This window comes from Ahaetulla prasina, chromosome 6, assembly GCF_028640845.1.
Source record: "Ahaetulla prasina isolate Xishuangbanna chromosome 6, ASM2864084v1, whole genome shotgun sequence".
In the NCBI taxonomy this organism is placed as follows: Eukaryota; Metazoa; Chordata; class Lepidosauria; order Squamata; family Colubridae; genus Ahaetulla; species Ahaetulla prasina.
The window spans coordinates 20,835,198-20,858,042 of NC_080544.1; the positions used below are offsets into that span (position 1 = coordinate 20,835,198).

The 22,845-nt window shown below is 39.5% G+C and overlaps 1 protein-coding gene across 1 annotated transcript; it reads left to right on the forward strand.

Moving 5' to 3' along the window:
- The first annotated feature begins 1,952 nt into the window (after positions 1–1,952).
- VPS26A (VPS26 retromer complex component A) lies at positions 1,953–21,078 on the forward strand. Its single transcript, XM_058188481.1, has 9 exons — positions 1,953–2,074; positions 8,363–8,512; positions 9,547–9,622; positions 12,290–12,446; positions 13,337–13,501; positions 14,324–14,430; positions 16,254–16,322; positions 17,539–17,681; positions 19,397–21,078. The coding sequence occupies exons 1-9, from the start codon at positions 2,072–2,074 to the stop codon at positions 19,508–19,510; spliced, it is 984 nt and encodes a 327-aa protein (XP_058044464.1). The 5' UTR covers positions 1,953–2,071; the 3' UTR covers positions 19,511–21,078.
- The last annotated feature ends 1,767 nt before the right edge of the window (positions 21,079–22,845 follow it).

A 22,845-nucleotide genomic window follows, 5' to 3' on the forward strand; every position in this document is an offset into this window, starting at 1 on the left:
TACTACGTGACGGACAAATCAAACTGCCTAGAGAGAACTTGAGCTGAAGTGCTGTTTGTTCCTGACTTCCTAGTTGCTCCGGTAACGAGCTTCTGTGACGCCGGCATCAGGGAAGATAAAGAAAACCTTGGCAGATGTTCGCTGGTCTGCTGCCAGAGGTGATAGCTGCCGTGGACTAAATTGCTGGCTAATTGAGTCAGTTCACATGTCTCCCGGACTGAGGTGGGGGGGACAGAACAGTCTTTTGTGTTGTACTGTAGATAAGTTGGCCCAGCTTTTTGTCCTGTAGATAGGATGGCCCAGTCTTTCTGGGGCTTTTAACAAAGGTGGGGGTGCTTTCCAAGAGTATGTATCTCCTTTTCTCATCCAGGGAGGTATAATATTCTGCCTTTTTAATATATCCTAGAATATTTCATTCTTCTAGGAGAGGAATGCGTGCTAACTTCCTACAATAGTGATGTCAAAAAACAAATACTTTCCCTCTACCTGAAAACCTCTGCATGTCAGCAAATTAATCACTCCCAATCCCATGACAATATCTATTATAGAACAGGTAATCCTTGACTTACAACCACAACTGAATCCCAAACTTCCATTGCTAAGCAAGACAGTTGTGAATTTTGAGTCAAAATGACCATTCTTGCCACTGTTATTAAGTGAATTGTTGTTAAGTTAGTAAAATGGTTGTTAAATGAATCTGGCTTCCCCATTAATTTTGCTTGTCAGAGGGTCACAAAAGGTGATCACATGATCTTGGGACATTGCAACCATCCTAAATACAGCGCGTGCCAGTCGTCAAGCATCCGAATTTTGATCACATGACCCGGGGATGCTGCAACGATCGCGTGAAAAATAATCATGTCACTTTTTTAGTGCTGTGGTAACTTTGAACGGTCACTAAACAAATTGTTGTAAGTCAAGGACTACCTGTATTTGAGGATTGTAAAATAGAAGGAATATGAAATCTAGAAGAGTCTGGTAAACCCCTTTTTCAGCTAACAAATTTCATTTTTAATTATTTATCAAACTTGTATGCCGCCCATCTTGCCAAAGCTGGGTGGCTCAGTGACGGAGCTTGTCGATCAGAAAGGTCGGCAGTTCGGCGGTTCGAATCCCTAATATAGGCCTCTTGCATGAGCAGAGGGTTGTACTAGATCAGGGGTCACCAACCTTTCGGACCTCAGGGACCACTAAATTCCTAATTTTAAATCCCGCGGACCACTAATATGAATTTTTTAAAAAGAAAAATAGTATTTAGTGCAATATAAAAAATGCAAATAATTTTTCTGCGGATCAGCAAAATTTTCTCACGGACCATCAGTGGTCCATGGACCACTGGTTGGTGACCACTGTACTAGATGACCTCTCAAGTTCCCTTCCAAGTCTGTTGCTGTTTACTATTAAGAGGCACCAGCTTTCCTGACCTGTGGCTGCCTTCCTCCGGCTCCCCTACCACGAAATCAGTAAGGGTTGCTCCACTAGGTTTAAGTGCAAACCAAAAAAAAGATGATCCCAATAAAAATAAATCTGACTTCCAACCGACAAGCAGCCTGTGCAGTTAAATGGTTCAGAGACCCAGAAACTTCGTGTGGACCAAGAAACTCCGGCAAAGTTTGGCATCAGCAGAAGCGCACCTGCGTGCCTACCGTCCCTGTCCTAATATTCCTTTTTACTTACTCTTTTCAATGAATCCAAATTATGTTTAGACTTTTACCTGCTACCTTATATATGATTGACAAAATAAATAAATAAATAAATAAACATTTATCAAAGCGCAAATTTTATCCATTGACTAGAGAGAGAGAGAGAGGGCATCTTCACCATAGAGATACCAAACCTCCGCATCCTAGAGAAGACCTTCCCTCGCCCGGCCCGCCCACGACAGCGCCCCAACCGTCGCCCAGGCTACCCGAGGCGCCCACTCCGTTTTCACTCCTCCCCAGTGGGAAAAAGGGAGGTCACGTGCCCGGGGCGTGGAACGAAGTGACGGCCTCTCCGGTCACATGATAGTGGCGCGGGCCGGAGTTTTTCCTACGGTTGCTCGGGGCGGGGGGCCGGAGTCTGGCTGACAATGGTAAGTGAGCGGCTGCCCGGTTTAAGGAAGCGGGGATGGGGTGGGGGAGGAATATTAAGGCCGTCGGGACGCCTCGCGGAGTGGCAACCCACCGACGGGAGGACCGTTGGCTTCTTTCTTTCCCCTTGGCCCCCTTTCCCCACCCTTCTAAGCGGGCAGGGCCTCGGGCGCACTCGAGGCGAACAGGCTGTGAGAACGGCTGGCCGTTCCCATGGAGACGGGGTTTCCCCCCCCCTTCGTTCCTTCTTTCCACCGCTGCTGACTCCGCCCTCCCGTTTTCTCGGCGCGCGGGGGCGGCCGCTCGAGTCCGCCCCCCCTCCCTCCTCCCTCCTCACGCGCGCATTCCGCCTGCCTCGGTGACGTTGAGCTCAGTCTCGTGCGCGCGCGCACGCGCCTTTCGGCCGCCGAGCGCGTGCCGTGTCTTGTCTGGCCCCGCGACCCGCGGAGAAATAGTGGCAGGTGGAAGGAAACGTGTGTGTGGATTTTTTTTGCACCGCGGCGTCTCCTTTTGGACCGTGGACCGCCGCGCCTTTCCAATTTAAAACACCTCGCCCTTAAAAGGGTGCGATTACTGAGGGCGGCCAGATTAGGCAAAAAAAAAAATTTAAAAAAATCCGAAGGACCGTTTAAATCAGGGGTCTTCAACCTTGGTCCCTTTAAGACTTGTGGACTTCAACTCCCAGAGTTCCTCAGCCAGCTTTGCTGGCTGAGGGGCTCTGGGAGTTGAAGTCCACAAGTCTTAAAGGGACCAAGGTTGGAGACCCCTGGTTTAAATGGCAGCCGAGAATTAGACCTTCTGCTGAACAGATTCAACAGGTTAACAAGAGTTGGAAGGGACCTTGTAGGTCATCTAGTCCAGGGGTCTCCAACCTTGGCAACTTTTAAGCCTGGTGCTTTGCTGGCTGCGGAATTCTGGGAGTTGAAGTCCATCAGGCTTATAGTTGCCAAGGTTGGTGACCCCTGGCTTAAAGCAACTATCTCATTTTTCTCAACCTGCAAAAGTCTTGATCAAAGACGGGCTGTTTTAATGAGCCGGAGTGAAATTCTGGGTCCCTGCAAATTCTTAAAAGAGCTTCCCCTGAATCATTTTCTAAGTGCAAAAGACCCCATGACGGCTACATTTATCTTTAATAATTCTGAATGAAATCAAATCAGTTGGAATATTGCAGTAACAGTAACAGAGTTGGAAGGGACCTTGGAGGTCATCTAGTCCAACCGCCTGCTGGCTGGGGAATTCTGGAAGTTGAAGTCCACCAGGCTTAAAGTTGCCAAGGTTGGAGACCCCTGATCTAGCCCAACCCCACCCAAGCAGGAGACCCTACACCAGTTGATGGCTAACCTTTTCTGGACCGAGTGCCTAAAGCACTTGTGCGCGTGAATGCGCAAAATGCAATTTATGCATGCCCCCCACAGATGTGCGTGCCCCCGCATGTGCAGACCCCCTGTATGCACCCCACCCCCTGCACAAACAGCTGGCCAGTGGGAGGCATGTGCATATGTGCAGCAGAGCTGAACTGGGGTGATGGCTCGTATGCCCACAAAGAGGGCGCTGCATACCACCGGTGGCACATGTGCCGTAAGTTCACCATCATGGCCCTACACCATTTCTGACAAATGGCAGTCCAGTCTCTGGAGTTCTGTAAACTAATTGTAACTGACTATGGACCTGCCTGTAAGAAATATTCTACGGTCGGATTAGATTAACAGAGTTGGAAGGTCATCTAGTCCAACCCCCTGCCCAGGCAGGAGCCCTACACCATTTCTGACAAATGGCAGTCCAATCTCTTCTTGAAAGCCTCCAGGGATGAAGCTCCCACAACTTCCGAAGGCAACTTCTGTTCCATGGGTTGATTGCTCTCACTGTCAGAAAATGTCTCCTTATTTCCAGGTTGAATCTCTCCTTGATCAGTTTCCATCCATTTATTCCTTGTCTGGCCTTTAGGTGTTTTAGAAAATAGCTTGACCCCTTCCTCTCTGCATCAGCCCCTCAAATATTGGAAGACTGCTATCATGTCTCCCCTGGTCCTTCTCTTCACTAGACTAGCCATGCTCAGATCCTGTAACCGTTCTTCATATGTTTTTGTCTCCAGTCCCCTAATCATCCTGGTCTTAGTGTTCCCCCCCTACCCCTCTGGGCTTTAGTCATGCTAGGCATGTGCTTAGAAAGCGTACCCAAGCTACAAAATGGAGGTGTAGGGAAACCCCTCTCTTGCAGGGGTTGTCCTTAGGACAGGTAGGATAATCCTGTTTATTATGAATTCTCAAAGAGCCAAAGCTACGCTGAGAATCCTTAAAAGGGAGGCTTGCTTTTCCTGTGCAGCAATTGCTGAACTGCTTGCCATCTTTTTACCTGGATGTGTACCTAAACTTTATTTAGGTAGTGAGCCTGAGGAGCAGTAAATGGGCTTGAGTTAACAATCCAGCTCAGGAAATATAAATTAGTTGTGGAAGCTGATAAGTATAGAAAATGAACTCATGACAGTATGTTCAACTTATACCTGCGGGATCCTCGATGCTCTCTGAGCTTGGTTAGAAAAAACATAAAAAGTTAGTGACAAAGTTTCAGTAGTTTGCTGCATTTTTGTAGAATACACAATTGTATGACATAGCTGTTTATTTTGCGTTCCTTTTAAACTCTGCCTTTTTGTGAGGTAAAAGTGAATATTCAATGATTGCTCCAAGGAAAAGCATTGTTAGATAAGCTTTGTCGCTACATTCCTTGCCATATGTTAAGTAATAGCGTGCTCTGGCTGCATATTTGGGATAGTGAGATGTTGCAACAATATCTCAAGTGCTTAACTGATTTCCTTATGAAATATACAAAATGTATATTTATTAAACAGAAAATAACAGCTTTCATGAGGCAAATGAGCCTCCTAGAATTCTTGTACTCATGTTTTCTTTCACTGGGTAGATATAGCTCTACCATATCTAGGCTAAAAAATATGAGCAGTCATTGGATGATAGAGAGCAACAGATAGCAAATTCTAGTAGTTGCCTGGTTTGTTGCCATTCAGATATAGTACTATATCAAAATATGGTCAACATATTTATCATTTAAAGTAGGGCTGTCAAACTTGCAGCCCATGGGCTAGATGCGTCATGCGCTGGCCATGCCCATGCCCAGTTTAGCGAAGGGAAAAATGTCACAATGTTGTGACGCTGCCATGACGACGTGTGTTTGACACCCCTGATTTAAAGTACGGGAGTATAGGGGAGTCAATTGCAGATTTGGAGCTCATTTCCCACACATATTAGGCTGTGGTGATTGCATTGTGCGATCATATTTAAATACTTCATTTACATGATATGAGACAAAACCTCTGGAATGAACCATAGCTAAATTGGTTTCTCAGTGATGCTGAACTAGCTGGCTCAGCAAATTAAAAAGATTTTTGTTTTAATAAGGAGCATGTTGGTCCATATTCTTCCCATCTTTGTTTAGTTGTTGGCTATTACTCCCTTTTTCTACAAATGTTTTAAAAAATATAATCTGTGGCATCCCAAGGCGGATGAATGGTGGGGAGGCTTGACAACTCCACAGCCCTTATACCCTTTTTAGGTGACAGGAGGGAATTAAGGAGGGGGGAGGATAGTGGCTGGAATATTCCCATTTTGTAGGGCCTCCTTGGTCTGTTTCTGTGCCAGAAGCTAGAAAAATACTCTTCTAAATGAAGATGATATAGCAAGACCAAGTTATAGTAAAATTTGCAAGCATTTCTCCCTCTTAACTTAGAATTGTCTGAACTTTGAGATTTATATGACAAGCTGTGGCTTTCTTTCCATGATTTTGAGCAAAATCATTATACAGTAAATGAAAGGCAATGTATTAGGTGATCATGGAAAAGAGGGAATGAGAAAATACATTTGAAGTTATACATTTGGATCCTCACTGTGCCACTCTTAGTGCCAAAATTTCTAGTAATACTTCCCTCAATGCATGCTAGGTTTTCTGATTTTTTATTTTTTTGAGTTTTGGTCACCAGCTTCAGAGTAGAGGCATTTCCAGCAGTGTCCCTGGTTCTCAAAAGAAATAAATGGTAGATGGTTGTAGTTCAGTGCGTTGTTTTTAGTCAAACTTCCTTTGGTCAAAGACCAGCATAGAACATAACAATTAACATACTGTTTATAAGTGAAAAAAGAGGACCACACAAAATGCAAGCTAAAAGAATAATACAGAGTATTATGAATGAAGGCAAATTCAGAGTATACACTATTGTTACCATTGCAGGCTACATCTGCAGGAGCAAAACCCCCAGATTATTATTTGTCTAAAACTAAGACATAAAGCTGAAAAACTAAAATAAAAGTAGCTTAATATAAAGTGACATCTATCTATATGTACTTAGTTTAATATTGTTCAAAAATTAGGCATAGTTACAGTGTATTGTGGAATGGGAATTGGTCAGCTTAAATCTTGCTTTACTAGCAGAATAATAGATTTTGGTAACATCTGGAAAGGTAGAGTCCCTCTGATTAGGAAGCAGAATATGTATGTTGAAAATGCCAAAGTATATTTACCAGGTGAGAAAAAATACATGCATAACAGCAACAGTAGTAGAGGTAAGTCCTTGACTTACAACCATAATTTGGACTGGCATTACTGTCAAAATATCAGTGTAACCTTAAAGTGAGGTGTCGGGTGACCTACTCATTAACTGAGAACCAAGGGTCATTAAGTGAGCACCCACCCTAATCCATGCCATTCTGGGCTCAGCCCTGAACGTCAGGTAAGGGGCTGCCTCCAACTTCCCCATTCACCTGTCTCCAGCAATCAGCAAGTGCCAGCAACATTCATTTGCACATATGCCTTTCCCCCCCAACTCCATGTGGCTCCCCAACTTGACTGAACAAACCACCAGCAAGCATTCATTTCTCCCAGTTCTCTGCACTGACCTTTGGCCTCTTGCTGTCTCCTTTTCAGACTGAGTTTCTCCAGCAAATGTTTCCTAAGTACTGAGCCTTTGTAAAGCTGTCTTTGGAATGCCTTTGGAAAGACGGCTCAACTTTGCAAAGAGAGTACAGCTTTACAAAGGCTCAGAAAGTCATGTGTGCTGTAAGAATCCTCACAGGAGAAGCTGTGGACACAGCAAAAGGTGAAAAGTCTATTATGGAAGAGAAGGCAGCTGGGTGAATGAATGCTTGCTGGGACAGGCTGGGGAGAGCAAACAAACACTTGCTGGAGTGGTCTGGGAGCAAGTAAATGCTCACTGGCACATGCTGGATTGGACTGGGAAGCCATGTGTGGCTGAAGAGAAAAGGCGGGTGGTGAATGAATGCATCCTGGGATATGGCAAGCAGCCCCAGAGCTGCGTTATTCTCTTTGCCTCCTTGTAAAGCAAGGGCAGCAGCTAACCAAAAGGGTATATAGATGAGAAGGAGATAGGTGGGTGGGAAAAGTTGAAATGCCCTTGAGGTTGTAAGTGCAGGCAGGCTGCCAAGCTCCCAAATTTTGATCGTGAGGATTTGGGCAGGAGTTGTAAGTCCATGTTTTCAGCACTGTTATCACTTCAGCTGGTACTGAATGAATGGCTGTGAGTCAAGGATTACCTTTACAGTAAAATGTGGACAATAAAGTCTATGGCACCCATTTTATTTGTGTTTTGATTTTGGAAGGGCGCTCACCTGCAAAGAAAGAGTTCTATTGGCAGACAGCATAGAGAATGATAAGAAGGACTGGTAGGAAGGAACAACCTCATTAGCCTGCATCTCATAAGTGGGTGATTTGTAATTAATTGAGCTCATCATGGTAGCCAATTCATAAAAATAGTGTCCAGCTGGTCCAAACTTTAAAGACCACTCTTACAGGCAGAATCTCTGAGCAAGGGTTTGGCTTCCCAAATGTTATATATTCTCATATCATAATTTAGGTTTAATTTAGGGTCTAAGGTAGTTCGAATACCACATAATTTATATTTTTCTTAAAAAACCATGCATCCAGTATATTAAGTTAATTTACTGTAATTTGAATTACATTCCTATATGATATTTAAAACCTAGAAATGAAACCTTTAAAGATTATCATTGATTTAAAATGATACAGAATATAACAGAATAGAGGGAGTTTATGTTATAAAAAGTAGTTAGGTTTCTACTGTACAGTGAATTTATCAGTATTCTGATCCTAATATCTTGCTGTAAGAGTTTCTATTACGAATGTATAGATTTTTAATTTTTAATTTTTACTTTGAAAAATTACTTCCAAAGCTTCCAATATTTTTGTCTACAGCATTGTGCTAGATAAAGTTCCTGTTTTGTACATTTAAATAAGTATTACTTTTATTGCAGAGTTTTCTTGGAAATTTGTTTGGTCCCATATGTGAGATTGATGTTGTTCTGAATGATGCTGAATCACGAAAAACAGCTGAAATCAAAACAGAAGATAACAAAGTAGAAAAACATTATTTGTTCTATGATGGAGAATCAGTTTCAGGAAAGGTAAATTGTATCCTTTGTATCCTCAAAATGGTCCGTAATAGAACCTATAAGCAGAAGCACACATTAATATGGCTATAGTATGCTTTAGAGTTTCAGTGGTTGATTAATTATGTTTTATTTGCTTTCTGAGTAAAACTAGAATATATTACCATTTTTGTATGTTAACAAATGGTTTCAGTATGAAAGTTGTCCTCTTTATAGTTATATCTGTTTTGAGAGTTTGGTCAGGTATAATGTTCATTTAAGTGAAGGAAGGAAAAACTAACAACAACATTTTATCTACATCTTTAAACTACCCAAAATCTAGGCTAAAAAACCCCATCCCCAAGACTTGAAATTGCAGGAAAAAAGCTATCCCAGCTCAAAACTAGTTCCCTGTTTTTAGGATATGTGATTATTGTTGAAAATTCTCTACCTACTGCTGGATTCCTAAAGATTAGTAAATAGATTAACTTTGTCATTCTTTCCTGAATTTTTGTGATTGTTGTATTGCCAGATAAATATACAGTATTTAATATTTGTATTTTGATGTTCTATTTGTAAGTCACCAAGACACTGAATGGAGTTGGCAAATAAGCTCTTAATTTTTCTAAAAATCTTGTTTATGCTACCCTGCACATTTTTTAGAAAGAATTTAATTTTAAATTATTGTGAGCCATTATTAGTTCTAGCATTAGGGTGTAGTGGTTGAAGGTACTGGACAGAGACCAAGAAATTGTGACTTCTAGCCCATGAAAACCTACTGGGTGACTTTGAGCCAGTCATTTTCTCTCAGCCCTAGGCAGAAGACAATGGAAAACCACTTCTGAAAATATTGCGAAGAAAATTGCATGGACATTACTGTGTAGAAATTTAATAAATAGTTGTCAGGAGTCGACTGACTTGAAGGCACACATATAACAAGATCTACAAATAAAATGAAAAATTGGGTATAAATTGTTCCTATTTCTGCTATGTCCTTGTATAGTTAATGATTTATGAAACTATGCAAAGGTATAGGAGCACTACATTAATATATTGGTTTTTCCCCCCAGGTAAATATGGTCTTTAAACAACATGGAAAGAGGCTAGAGCATCAAGGAATAAGAATTGAATTCGTAGGGCAAATTGGTGAGTTATAGACCTGGCATTGACTCTGGATAAAATGTAAAATGTTCACTATGATTTGTAGAAATCTTAATTTGGACTTTGGCACTGGAATAATATTGAGGTAGCTGAATAGCAAGCAAGATGAAATATTAAGCTTAATAATAAATGGACTGTTTGGGATTGCTTATTAATTATTTGAATGTGTAATATCATGTGATATACATTAAAACTGAATTTTTATGTGATGATATAGGCAATAAAGTAGTGTGTATGAATATATAGTATATAACAGGGGTCTCTAACCTTGGTCACTTTAAGACTTGTGGACTTCAACTCCACAAAGCCAGCAAAGCTGGCTGAGGAACTCTGGGAGTTGAAGTCCACAAGTCTTAAAGTGGCCAAGGTTGGAGACCTCTGGTATATAATGTATGGGCGTCTACACACACACACACACACACACACACACACACACACACGTTTTTTAAAAAGTATAAAACCTAACAAAACAAAGTAAGAAAAATAAGAGAAAGAAATCAAAAGTGCAAGAAAGGAAAAAGAAAGTAAAGAAAAAAATAGAAAAAAATAGATTCAAAGAAGTAGCTTCCAACTTTCTTTATAGAGGTTATAAGTACAATTATAAATTTATCTCTTAATCTGTGGTTGCAACATTTCTCTCCTCTTTCTATAATGAATTCTTTTTAATCATCAAAACAATAAATCAGTTTATTTTTTCTGTCCTACGCAAAAAGTCTACAAGAAATTTCCATTCAGCAATAAATGTAGATTCTGTCTTTTGTCTGATCAAAGAAGTCAAGTTATCTCAGCAAGGTCCATCATGTTTTCACCAATCATTCTTCCGTTTTGGAGCCTTTGAAGCAGTTTCAAATATTTATTTTATTTATTTATTTATTAAATTTTTATACCGCCCTTCTCCCGAAGGACTCAGGGCGGTGTACAGCCAAAATAAAACGAAATATATACAGTTAAAACAACATTTTAAAAAAGCAAATTATAAAGGCTGATAATTAAAAATTTAGATTTAAAATTTTAAAATATTAAGAAAACCCAATTAAAATTCATCGCTAATTATGCCAGTCCCGCTTTAATGAATAAATATGTTTTGAGCTCACGACGGAAGGTCCGAAGATCAGGCACTTGACGCAGGCCAGGGGGAAGTTCATTCCAGAGCATCACTGCCCCCACAGAGAAGGCCCTACTCCTGGGGGCCGCCAGCCGACACTGTTTGGCGGACGGCACCCTGAGGAGACCCTCTCTGTGAGAGCGTACGGGTCGGTGGGAGGCAAAAGGTAACAGCAGGCGGTCTCGTAAGTACCCGGGTCCTAAGCCATGGAGCGCTTTAAAGATGGTAACCAAAATCTTGAAGCGCACCCGAAAGACCACAGGAAGCCAGTGCAGGCTACGGAGCAGCGATGTCACATGGGAGCCACGAGCGGCTCCTCACATTACTCACAAGAGCCGCATTCTGGACTAACTGCAGCCTCCGGGTGCACCTCAAGGGCAGCCCCATGTAGAGAGCATTGCAATAATCCAGCCTAGACGTAACCAGAGCGTGAGTGACCGTGCATAAGGCATCCCGGTCAAGGAAGGGACGCAACTGGCGAACCAATCGAACTTGGTAAAAGGCCCTCCTGGAGATGGCCGCCAGGTGTTCATCAAAAGACAGCCGTCCATCCAGGAGGACGCCCAAGTTGCGAACCACCTCCTTTGGGGCCACTAACTCGCCCCCAACAGTCAGCTGCGGATGCCGGGATGCCGGCATCCACAGCCACTCCAACATATGCTGAATATGTCTTATTTGAAGTCAATAGTACAATACTTGAGCAGAAAGAATTAAAGGTTTCCTCTACTGTTTTATCAAGCTGCTATCCTATAAAAATGTACATTTTACAATATGATCTACATAATGATGGGGTTGTGCAAAATATTCAAAAGAGAAGTTGCAGGAGTGTTAAAGCAGCCTCCTCTGCCTTGGCACAGGAATAAAGATAGCCAGAGGCAATTTCTGAACCTGTTGTGTGAGCCTTGCAAAAAGCATGCGATTCAAAGAGAGGTTCTTTTATGCTCCCACATGTTGCAAAATGTTTTGCACAACATATCGGTTGCTAAGTTGGTACCAAAACTGGTACAGTAAGTAAAGATGATATAATTGATTGAAAGGAGGAGGGTAAGAGAAAGTCCTGTTGCACAAGAGGAAGTTAGCTTGCGTAATACTGGATTTAGCTTTTTAATACTATGTTTCATCAGCAAATAGTTTTCTAAAGAATTGTTCCATGCTTATACTATGAGAAATGTGGAACTAGGAGGAGAAGGTTGTACTAAAATTTTGAATGGTTAAATATGCAATATAAAAATATTTGTTGAGTTGGCTATGTTGATATTCAAATACATCAGGCTATTTTAGCAGCATCATTAACATAAGACTTCAGCGTTCTAGTGAAATATAAGATCTTTGTATTGCAATTGAACTTTCGAAAAACTATTGCATTAAATGTTGTTCATAAATGTTAAAATAGGTTCTTTCATCCAGTTTCACTTTAAGAAATAACACATGTCTTCTTTTCCAGTTGCTTAAATCACCCAAATAATAAATTATTTTTAAAAACTGTTGCGTTGTCTTCAGAAATGTTTCTTTTATGTATTTTCTGACTGTATTCCTTAATTTTGCAGAACTTTTCAATGACAAGAGCAATACTCATGAATTTGTAAACTTAGTGAAAGAGCTGGCTTTACCTGGTGAATTAACACAAAGTAGAAGCTATGACTTTGAATTTATGCAAGTTGAGAAACCATATGAATCCTACATTGGTGCCAATGTTAGATTGAGGTATGAAATTTTTATGTAGCTAGTTATAGCACACTAATTTAGCTGAACTGGAATGTCAGTATGTACTGTGTATATTTTAAAATTCAATAGATACGTTCTTCTGCTTATAGAAACATTTGATCAAAAAGAGTTTTCCATAAACAAAAGGATGAAAAATATTTTTTCTGCTTTTATTATAAAAATCCCGTAATACTATAAAGTTTAAGAAAGAAGCGTTCAAAAGTTAAAACAAAATGGGTTCAAAATATATTCTTTCTATAGATGCTTGCATACAATTTTAGTCTAAATACCTCCCATTTTACTTTGGGGAATAAATCAGTTCTTATTAACTAGCATGGTTGTGAAACTAGAATAGGTAAACTTACTTGATTGACTCATATGTTTCAAACTACCAATGCTAGAAATAGAAACAGCCTACTGATGATTTAATACAGATGGCTGTCTCTGCAGTTGCCATTACTGAAGGAGTGTATGTGAGTTTTATGAGGGATGTGGTGCTTCAGTGGCTAAGATGCTGAGCTTGTTGATCGAAAGGTTGGCAATTCAGCGGTTCGAATTCCTAGCGCCGCATAATGGGGTGAGCTCCCGTTACTTGTCCCAGCTTCTGCCAACCTAGCAGTTCGAAAGCACGTAAAAAATGCAAGTAGGACCACCTTTGGTGGGAAGGTAACAGTGTTCTGTGCGCCTTTGGCGTTTAGTCATGCCGGCCACATGACCACAGAGACGTCTTCGGACAGCGCTGGCTTTTTGGCTTTGAAACAGAGATGAGCACTGCCCCCTAGAGTCAGGAACGACTAGCACATATGTGCGAGGGGAACCTTTACTTTTACCTTTATGTGAGTTTTAAAATATTCTGTTATGCAGTCTCCAATAATGTCATTCTTTTATAGGTATTTCCTTAAAGTGACGATAGTAAGAAGATTGTCAGACTTGATTAAAGAATACGATCTTATTGTTCACCAGCTTGCAACTTACCCAGATGTTAACAACTCTATTAAAATGGAAGTTGGCATTGAAGATTGTCTGCATATAGAATTTGAATATAACAAATCCAAGTAGGTCTGATTTAAATGAAGTACACACATGAACTTGAAAAAACCAGTCAGCCAAGAACAGTTCAAGGCACATGGAAATGATTAGCAACTGATTACTAATGGTTATATTTGGGGAAACCTGTCAATCTTCTTTTCCATGGTGATCAAAATTCAGAATAAAACTTTATAATACTGTAAAAAATCCATTGGAATAATATATCTCTCTTATGAAGCAAATTAGTTATTTGCAGGGAATGTTAAAACATTGCACAAGCCTGAGTTTTCAAGACTATACATAGCTGTCTCACGATTTTGCCATTCTTTTGCTATACATCAGTATGTTAAACTGTTTGGGGATACTCTTGAATATTATGTTGCTGCTGGCATAATCAAGCAATGGCTACAGCTAGGGATATTTTTATTTAATTTAAGCTGGTCTACTAATTGCATATGTGACTTCACCAAAATATGGGCAGAGTCCCTTTTTGTGGGATTATTTTGAGCAAGAGCATATGGGACCAACTTTGAAAAATGTTGGCAGCTGGAGTTTTAACTGTGGCTAGGTTTTTTGGACCATGTAACTCTTTAGCTAGTGTCTGTTTCTGAGCTCAATTCAAATGCTAGTAATAATGTTCATGTTTAAATGATACTAACTTCAATACTTTTGAATTGTGGGAATCAGTCTTTGTGCCGATGGAAAAAATTAACAGCTACTAGTTAGTTCTTAATCATCCCAACTTAATAGTTGGGTTCCAAACTTTGGTCTCTCTGAGACCAAATGCATACATAAATATTAATGCATACAGAGTTCAACTTCTTACAAATTTCTTCCTTTCTTTTAAGGTATCACTTAAAGGATGTGATTGTTGGAAAAATCTACTTCCTCTTAGTAAGAATAAAAATTCAACATATGGAATTACAGCTAATAAAAAAAGAAATAACTGGAATTGGTAAGATGAAGAAATAATAGTTTGTTGTTAATCGTTTAGGTCTTACCTTTTCTATTAGGCGCTTGGATTTTTTAAATATTTGAATATGATTTATTCGCATGAATGCCATTTAACATATAATGAAAATTTACTGTAATTTTAAACTTAACTAGTTTGATTTGCAGATAACAATCTTCTTCCAAGGGGCTTCTGAAGTAGTGTTTAAAGTATTACCCTTAAATTGTCTTTCAATTGCACTACAAAAGATGGAAGACTTTTGTACAATGGCTTAAAATATAGAAGAATCTCAAAAAGCATAGCATAAGAGTTTTTGATAATAGAGATGATTCAGAAAAAAGATTATAGTAAATATTCAGAAGTAAGGGTTACATTTGTTCACTTTGGCAAAATAATATGCAGAAATAATTATTGCGTCTCCTGGGCATGATTTACTATTACCGTGTTTACTCCAAAATAAGACCGGGTCTTATTTTCTTTTTGGTCCCCAAATAAACACCAGGTCTTGTTTTCGGGGAATGTCATATCTACTTACCTTAGGACCACTGCAATCATGCCTCCCATACCTTGACACCTGTCGCACCGCTGCTTGACTTGTTCTCCGGCCGCTTGCAGCCAGATGCCTTGTGGCTTGTTGCGCCGGTGCTGCCATTTGCGTCACAATGCCGCGAGTCTTGTGCTTGTGCCACTCTCGCGGCAAGAGGCTGTTTGTTGTGTTGTACCGTTGTGTGCATGAGTGGCGCACCAGTATGATGAGCCACGTGGCATCGTGCAGCAGTGCGACAGGTGCCAGGGTGTGGGAGGCTTGGCTGCAGCAGTCCTAAGGTAAACAGGGCGCATGGGGCAACTCCACCCTCTATCCCCACCCTACCTTGATTTTTACGCCTGTGCCTTGCCCCACCTCGTACAACCAGACAGTGGATGGGGCTTAACTAGGGTTTATTTTTAGGGTAGGGTTTATATTAGGTACAGGTGTGGAAAAACGGGCTAGGGCTTGTTTTCAGGTTAGGTTGTATTTAGAATAGAATAGAATAGAATTTTTTATTGGCCAAGTGTGATTGGACACACAAGGAATTTGCCTTGGTGCATATGCTCTCAGAAAAGATACCTTCATCAAGGTACAACATTTAGAACACAAATGATGGTCCATATATCAATATAAATCATTTTATTTTTGGGGAAGCACGGTATATTCAATTATCTTGATGGTTTAGTACTACAGGAGTACAAAAACCTTGCTCAGTGTATTAATTAAAATTCTGTGACATTTAGAAAGACCCATTTTTTAAAAATATTGTGTAATCAAATAATGTACAGTTGTACAGTTACAATACAGATAGTCCTCAACTTACAATAATTCATTTAGTGACCACTCAAAGTTACAATGGCACTAGAAAAAAGTGAATTATGACCGTTTTTCACAATTAGGACCATTGAAGCATCCCCATGATCATGTGATCGAAATTCAGATGCTTGCCAACTAGTTCATGATTATGACCATTGCAATGTCCTGGGGTCATGTGATCACCTTTTGCGATCTTCTGACAAGCAAAGTCAATGGGGAAGCCAAATCCACTTAACCGTGTTATTAAAATATCAATTGCAGTGATTCACTTAACAACTGTGACATGAAGTGTCATAAAATAGGACAAAATTCACCTAACAAATGACTCACTTAACAACAGAAATTTTGAACTCAATTATGGTTGTAAGTCAAGAACTACCTGTATACAGTTAAAGCATATTTCATATTGGATTTTGTGTTACTAAAATAATTGCAGTTATAAATAGAAAATTGGGAAAAAGCTACTTATTTGTACTTCTAGGACCCAGTACAACAACAGAAACGGAGACCATTGCAAAATATGAAATAATGGATGGTGCACCAGTTAAAGGTGAGTGGGTAAATTTAGCTCTTATTTATCTATAATCCAGAATAGCTAGGGTATTCTATTTGTTTCAGCTGAGATTTTTAAGGACATCTTCAACAATAAACAATCTTGCTGTACTGGAAAAGAATAACTGATTTTATCTATCTATCATCACTTATGTTGTGTCTTCGGCTCCCGAGCCTGGCCTCTTGGCAGAGAGTGACTCAGGGAGTGAGGGCTTCCCTCTGCAGGACCTTCCTCTCTGGCTCCGCTCCAGGTTCCAGTGGCAGGCCAGGTGGAGGAGATGACAAGGCCTCTTTCTCCCGCACCTTCCCCCTCCCAGGCAACGCCTCAAGACCCAGCTGCTGATAATCAGTCCTGGTTAAATCCCAGGCATCGCAGAAAGGAGAGGCGGGAACAACAAAAGAAGGGGTGGAGCAGGCCTAGAGCATGCTGAGTCACGGAGCCACACCCCACAGGGTATAAAAGTAGGAGGAGCTGCTCTATAGCTTCTTGTGACGGACAAAAACTGACTCTTGGAAACTTTGGGTGCGATATTTCGAGACTAAGACTTTGGTTCTGGATTTCTGTTTATTTCTGAACTCTTGGTTGCTCCAGCAACGAACTGCAGTTATGCTGGCTTCTGAGGAGATAAGAGAACTTGGCAGGCAATTGCAGGTTCGTTGCCAGAATTGATATTTTTCGTAGGAATAAATTGCTGGCAGATATAGTCAGCTCGCGTGTCTTCTTGGTTGTGATTGAGGGGGGGACAGAACACTTTATCTACAGTATCTTAATTTAGAAGTTCCTTCCTGTACAACTTGTCTTACTTCTTTGATGAAGCAAGTAAGATGAGAAAACATTACTTGCTTTCATATGTCAAGTAAAGTAGAGTCAAATGTGTTCTTTTATTATGATAAACTAAATATGCAATGAGAATTTATTGGATTAAAAAGCTTTCTAACTCTAGAGTGACAGTCAGCTGTCAGGTGTAAGATGAGTGTATACTCTCCAAAGCTGTTATTCCCCAGAAAATGATATGCAGAGGAATATCTTAAATACCCTAGAACTAACTTTCACAAAGCCATTTGTGCCCCCAGGAAATTAACTCAGCTGGCTTTATTGAAAAATGGCTTGTATTAAAAAAAAAAGTAAACTATGAATTGGCAAATCATTCAATATTAAACTTTGCAACCAATTTATTTAACAAAACTAAGAATGATTTTGTTTTTCATTTAAGGTGAATCTATTCCCATAAGACTCTTCTTGGCTGGCTATGATCCTACTCCCACAATGAGAGATGTAAACAAAAAATTTTCAGTAAGATACTTCCTGAACCTAGTGCTAGTAGACGAAGAAGACAGACGGTACTTCAAGCAGCAGGTATAAAGTTCTGTACCTGGAATAGTTTAATGAAATTAAACTGCACTACTATTAATCGTTTCATAATTCCCATCACCAATCTCTTTCCACTTATGACTGTATGACTATAACTTGTTGCTGGCAATCCTTATGATTTATATTGATATATTGATAATCAATTGTGTTGTAAATGTTGTACCTTGATGAACGTATCTTTTCTTTTATGTACACTGAGAGCATATGCACCAAGACAAATTCCTTGTGTGTCCAATCACACTTGGCCAATAAAAATTCTATTCTATTCTATTCTATTCTATAAAAATTCTATTCTATTCTAATGAAATTGATGTATTTATAATAGCTTCCAGATGTGATAGTGTTTTACAGCTCAAAAATCATATGGTTGTATATGTTTTAAAATCAAGACTAACATCACAAACTTTTGGCTTTGTCTCAGTTAGAGAAATTGATATACTGTAATTAAAGAAGCTGTATCCACTGAACAGAAACCTTTCAGCGTTAAACTGTGCTTCTGAATGTTGTGTTTAAGCAGTACTTAACGACTATCCCTTTTCAACTAATACTGAACTTAAATGCAGTCTTATCTCAGTTGCATTCAGGTAGCCCTTGCCTGATTATCCTAAATGGGACTAGTATTTCTGTCACTAAGTGAAGTGGTCATTTAAGCGAAACATATGACCACACCGTTTAGCAACAGCAGTTCTGGTCGTGTTGGTTACAGCTGTTAGGTCAGAACTGCACTGTTGTTAGACAAGAACCTTGCACTTCTGCTGTCTTGCTGTACTACCTCCGCTTTAACGCTCTCCTACCTTTCTCCCCCAACACATCTGCTCTTTTGGCCATCCTGCGTGCTACTTTTGAATATTCAAAATATACCTTTTGAATACCAACCCCTACCCGGAACTCTCTTTTGCCATCTTCTTCCTTTTGCTGCCAACCTTTTCGGATGCTGTGTGGATGCTGTCTTGCATGGTCTTGTGAAGGGTCAGCAGTTGCTTTGGCCAGGTGGCCCTTGTCTGCTGCAGGAGGAAGAAATTGTTGAAGAGCAGCAGGGAATGACAGGAATAAGGAATAAGATGGACTAGAGATTGAGAGGAAGACCGGCGGATGGGGGAAGTTGAAGCGCATGCTGCTGTTATAAATGTGGGAGGCTGCCAAATGCCCAAATTTTAATCACAACGGCAGGGGCACTGCATTAGCCGTAACTTTGAGGACCTGCCATAACATTTGCTTAGTGCCATTATAAATTTGAATGGTCACTCAACAAATGATCATTAAACAAGGACTACCTGTACGACCATTCAGTTGTATAAAGGAGAATAAAAGTGGTGCAGCTAAATAAAATGTGCTGTACTTCAACACAGCTGCTTGCAATTACTGCAGGTTCTAGTCCCATCAGGTCCAAGGTTGACTCAGCCTTCCATCCTTTATAAGGTAGGTAAAATGAGGACCCAGATTGTTGGGGGGGCAATAAGTTGACTTTGTAAATATACAAATAGAATGAGACTATTTCCTTACACACTGTAAGCCGCCCTGAGTCTCCAGAGAAGGGCGAGATATAAATGTAAATAAATTTTTAAAAACAAAAACAAATCAGAACAGAAGTACATGCAAAGAAGTGGGCCAACTGGAGAGTTTACAACGCAGCTGCTAGGTTTTGACCAAGTGTTCATTCATACCAGTATTTTAATCCATTTTCTTGCATCCTGAAATAGGAAATCATTCTCTGGAGAAAAGCTCCTGAAAAACTGAGGAAACAAAGAACCAACTTCCATCAGCGGTTTGAAAGTCCGGAGCCACAGGCATCTGCAGAACAGCCTGAAATGTGAACTGGATCTATGGGATGAAAAACTGGGATATCGGTAGATCAGCAGATTAAAGGTGGCAACAGCCTGTAGGAAAGAAAGGCCAAACTCCCATTACAACAGTCTTCCTCATCTTACAGTGCTGCATTTCCCATACTACTAAAACATTCTTCAAGTAAATATTCAGTTCTGTATATACATTTAAAGTAAGTGCTTTCTGAAACACTGGAACTTTCTTAAGCTATTTTATACTGCACATTTTACTTTTGTCTGGTGTGATGCAGTCAGAGATGCATAAAGCTTAAAGAAGTCTAGTTATGTGTTTCCATGCATGTAGTATGGTGCATCTAAGTTTTGCTTTCATTGATGGTAAACTAAAGCATTTCCTCTTTCTATATCCGACTGCATATCATACATATTTCCTCAGTGTCTGCTATCTGTAACGTTGGAGACTTAATAAAAACTTGTCTTAAAATGACAAATTCAGGTTTTATAACGATACTGTTGTCTTTTACTCCAGGGAAGTAGATAATATATATATATATATAAAATACAATGTATTTGGAATAGATCTGAGAGCATATTACTGTTTTCAGAATTTTTTTGAGGAATGTGTATAAACAAGTTTCTTTCGGAATCACTTTTTGAAGACGAGTGACTGCACACACTCTTTTCTTCCCCTTAGCGTACTCATTCCAATGACTCTATGATCAGATTCCAATTCACTTCAAGATTTGTATGACCTGGGCTAAAAATACAGTATTCTCTCATTAAATCCCAGTTCGGTTAAGGGTGCGTGTATACGTTAAAAAGTTTTAAGATAATTTTACTAATTTACACTCTTGAATACTGGATCATTTGCACAAAATTTTATTTTTCATCAAATACCTATTTTTCACCCTCCTCCTCAAATATCAGCTATTGTATTCCTTTTCCATGCTGAGCTTCTGTGAGGAAATGTGGGCTTGTACAAAAATATATAGATGCAAAACACCCGAATTTCCGAAGATGGTATTCTTGTGCAGCAAAAGATTGGTTTATTTTTATAATTCATTCTGGAATGTAGTATCTTCAGGCAAATCTTGTTAGCCTCCATTTGTCCACAATTAACGTGTAGTTTTTAGAACCACACTGCCTGTTTAGCACACTATGGGGACCTGTTGAATAGAAGGCTACTCACATTTCCAATTCACTTGGCCTGTTTATCAAAGACGTTTCTAAAGTGCAAGTATTGTTGGTTATCTTACTGTGTGAAGTAAGCAAAATTGCTAAATTATATTTAGGAAAGAATTGTTTTATTACTGTGGCACTTTGATAAAGCCAAGAATACTCTGCGTGCTGGGATATTTCTCTCCTTCTTAAAACCTGTGACAGAGACAACTTGATTCCCTCATGTAAGTGCCTGTTCAGAATTTCAAAAGAAAAAAAGCCAAATATTTTCATGGACACTTGCATGTTGCAATCTTAGAAACGATTCCAAGAAAATTTTGAAAATTGATTGTATTTAACCAGCCTCAAATTGTGCAACTATGTATAATAGATATAATAAATTGCTATTTGAATTATTAAAAATAACTGTATTCTCACTAAAACCTCTTGATTACTTTATGTACAACATCCTGTGAAGTAAATCTGTCTCTTCTAATTAGTAATATAGAACTTTTTACTGACCTGCATGTTTTAAATGGCACCTAATCAATTATGGGGAAAAGAAAAATATACTTTCATCTCCAAAATTCAATGATTTCTCCATTGTGGAAGGGGTTAATGATTCTCAACGGATGCTAAGCTTTGTTCATAAATATCTTCACAGATGTCTCTGTTATACAAGCAGTTTCAGTGGCCATTTGTTTTCAGTGCACATCTATTCTGCCATGCAGATTGCATTATATTAGTGCAGGGGTGATAAAAAAAAAATGCCCCCCCCCTATTGTTGCATTACAGCTCAGGGCAGGATTAGTCAGCATGGTTAATGATGAGGGATGCTGTGTGTTGCTGTTTATCTGAGGGGCCACAGGTTTTACTCCAGTGCTATGATGAGAGCATTTGAGGAACACTGATTTAGGTTAATTTTTCAAATACATAAATCAAACATACTGAAAGCATAATGCTGTAGATTTGGGAAAAAAGATTATTACTGATTAGTCTGACTAATGAGAAGTAGCGATAGTGATCGCTTAGATGTCAGCAGTTTCTTCTAACGGACATAAAAACAAAACCCAGAGTGAGAATATTTAAGATAGAAAATAATGGTGGGCTTCAATAAACCTCTTGAATAACAAATATTTTTAACTTCTTTATTGGTTGAATTGGCTCAAGGGTTATCAGACTCAAAATGGTGGTCATAGCCTGCGTTTGGAGCCCTACTAAAACACTTTTTTTTAATAGCCTTCACGGGGAAGGATATTTTTTGTCTTAAGAAAAGATAGTTTTGAAAAGGGAGCAGTGGTATGTAGGGAAAACAAAGACTTCTTGATGTCCTGTATTCTACCGGTAGGTTGGGCGAAAAGTTCTTGTGATAGGAAATTTTTTTGTATAAACTGGGCAGACACTTGGTTGTTTTGATTGTTTAAATAAAAAAAATATGTTAAGTCAGTGGGACACCAACTTAGCAAAGTGGTAAGGCACCAGGCTAGAATCGGACTGATCCTGGTTCCACTGTAGGTATTGCTAGCTGGGTGACTTTGAGCCCCAGTTGCACTCAGCTCTAGAAAGGACAAACCAGTTGCTAAGAAAATTGCAGGGACTAAATATTGCCTCAAAGGTACACACACCTGTACACAAAAGTCCCGGATCTGAGAATTTCTATTTTAATTCGAGGAAAGTAATGCTATATTTAAAAGTAGCATTTTATTTCTTTATTCTGAAATGTTAGCACTGACCATAGTGTCAGGAAGAATGATTTTTAAGGGCAGAGGTGTGTGGGGCTCTGATCTTGCTGGATTCCTTCCTTCCCATTTTATAAATTAAATTCCGTCTTTATGGTTTTATAAATTAAAACAATGTATGGTTTTATAAATGAAACAGTTCTTTCATTTATAAAACTACTGTCTTATTGCTTGAAGCATAATTATTTTTTGAGATGGCAATGTTTACTTTATACAAAAATTACCAAGTGAAAGTCTTGAATTAAGTGGACTTCCTTAAGAAATTCTAATATATTTTTTTTATTGAAAAAGTTTTAAAAAAACAAAAACATTTCCCCCCATTTTTCCCCCCTCCCTCCCAGAAACCCCCCCCCCCGCTTCCCGGGTCAATCACAAGGTAGTTATACATAAACCAAACATAGAATAAAATTTTCCCTTCCAATCCAATTAACCTCATCCAAAGCTTTTCATCTCCCAACCCCCTCCCCATTA

Coding starts and splice junctions, on each gene's coding strand:
- VPS26A (XM_058188481.1), top strand. Junction 16,323..17,538: donor GGATGGTGCACCAGTTAAAG/GTGAGTGGGTAA, acceptor TTTTCATTTAAG/GTGAATCTATTCCCATAAGA. Junction 17,682..19,396: donor GACGGTACTTCAAGCAGCAG/GTATAAAGTTCT, acceptor ATCCTGAAATAG/GAAATCATTCTCTGGAGAAA.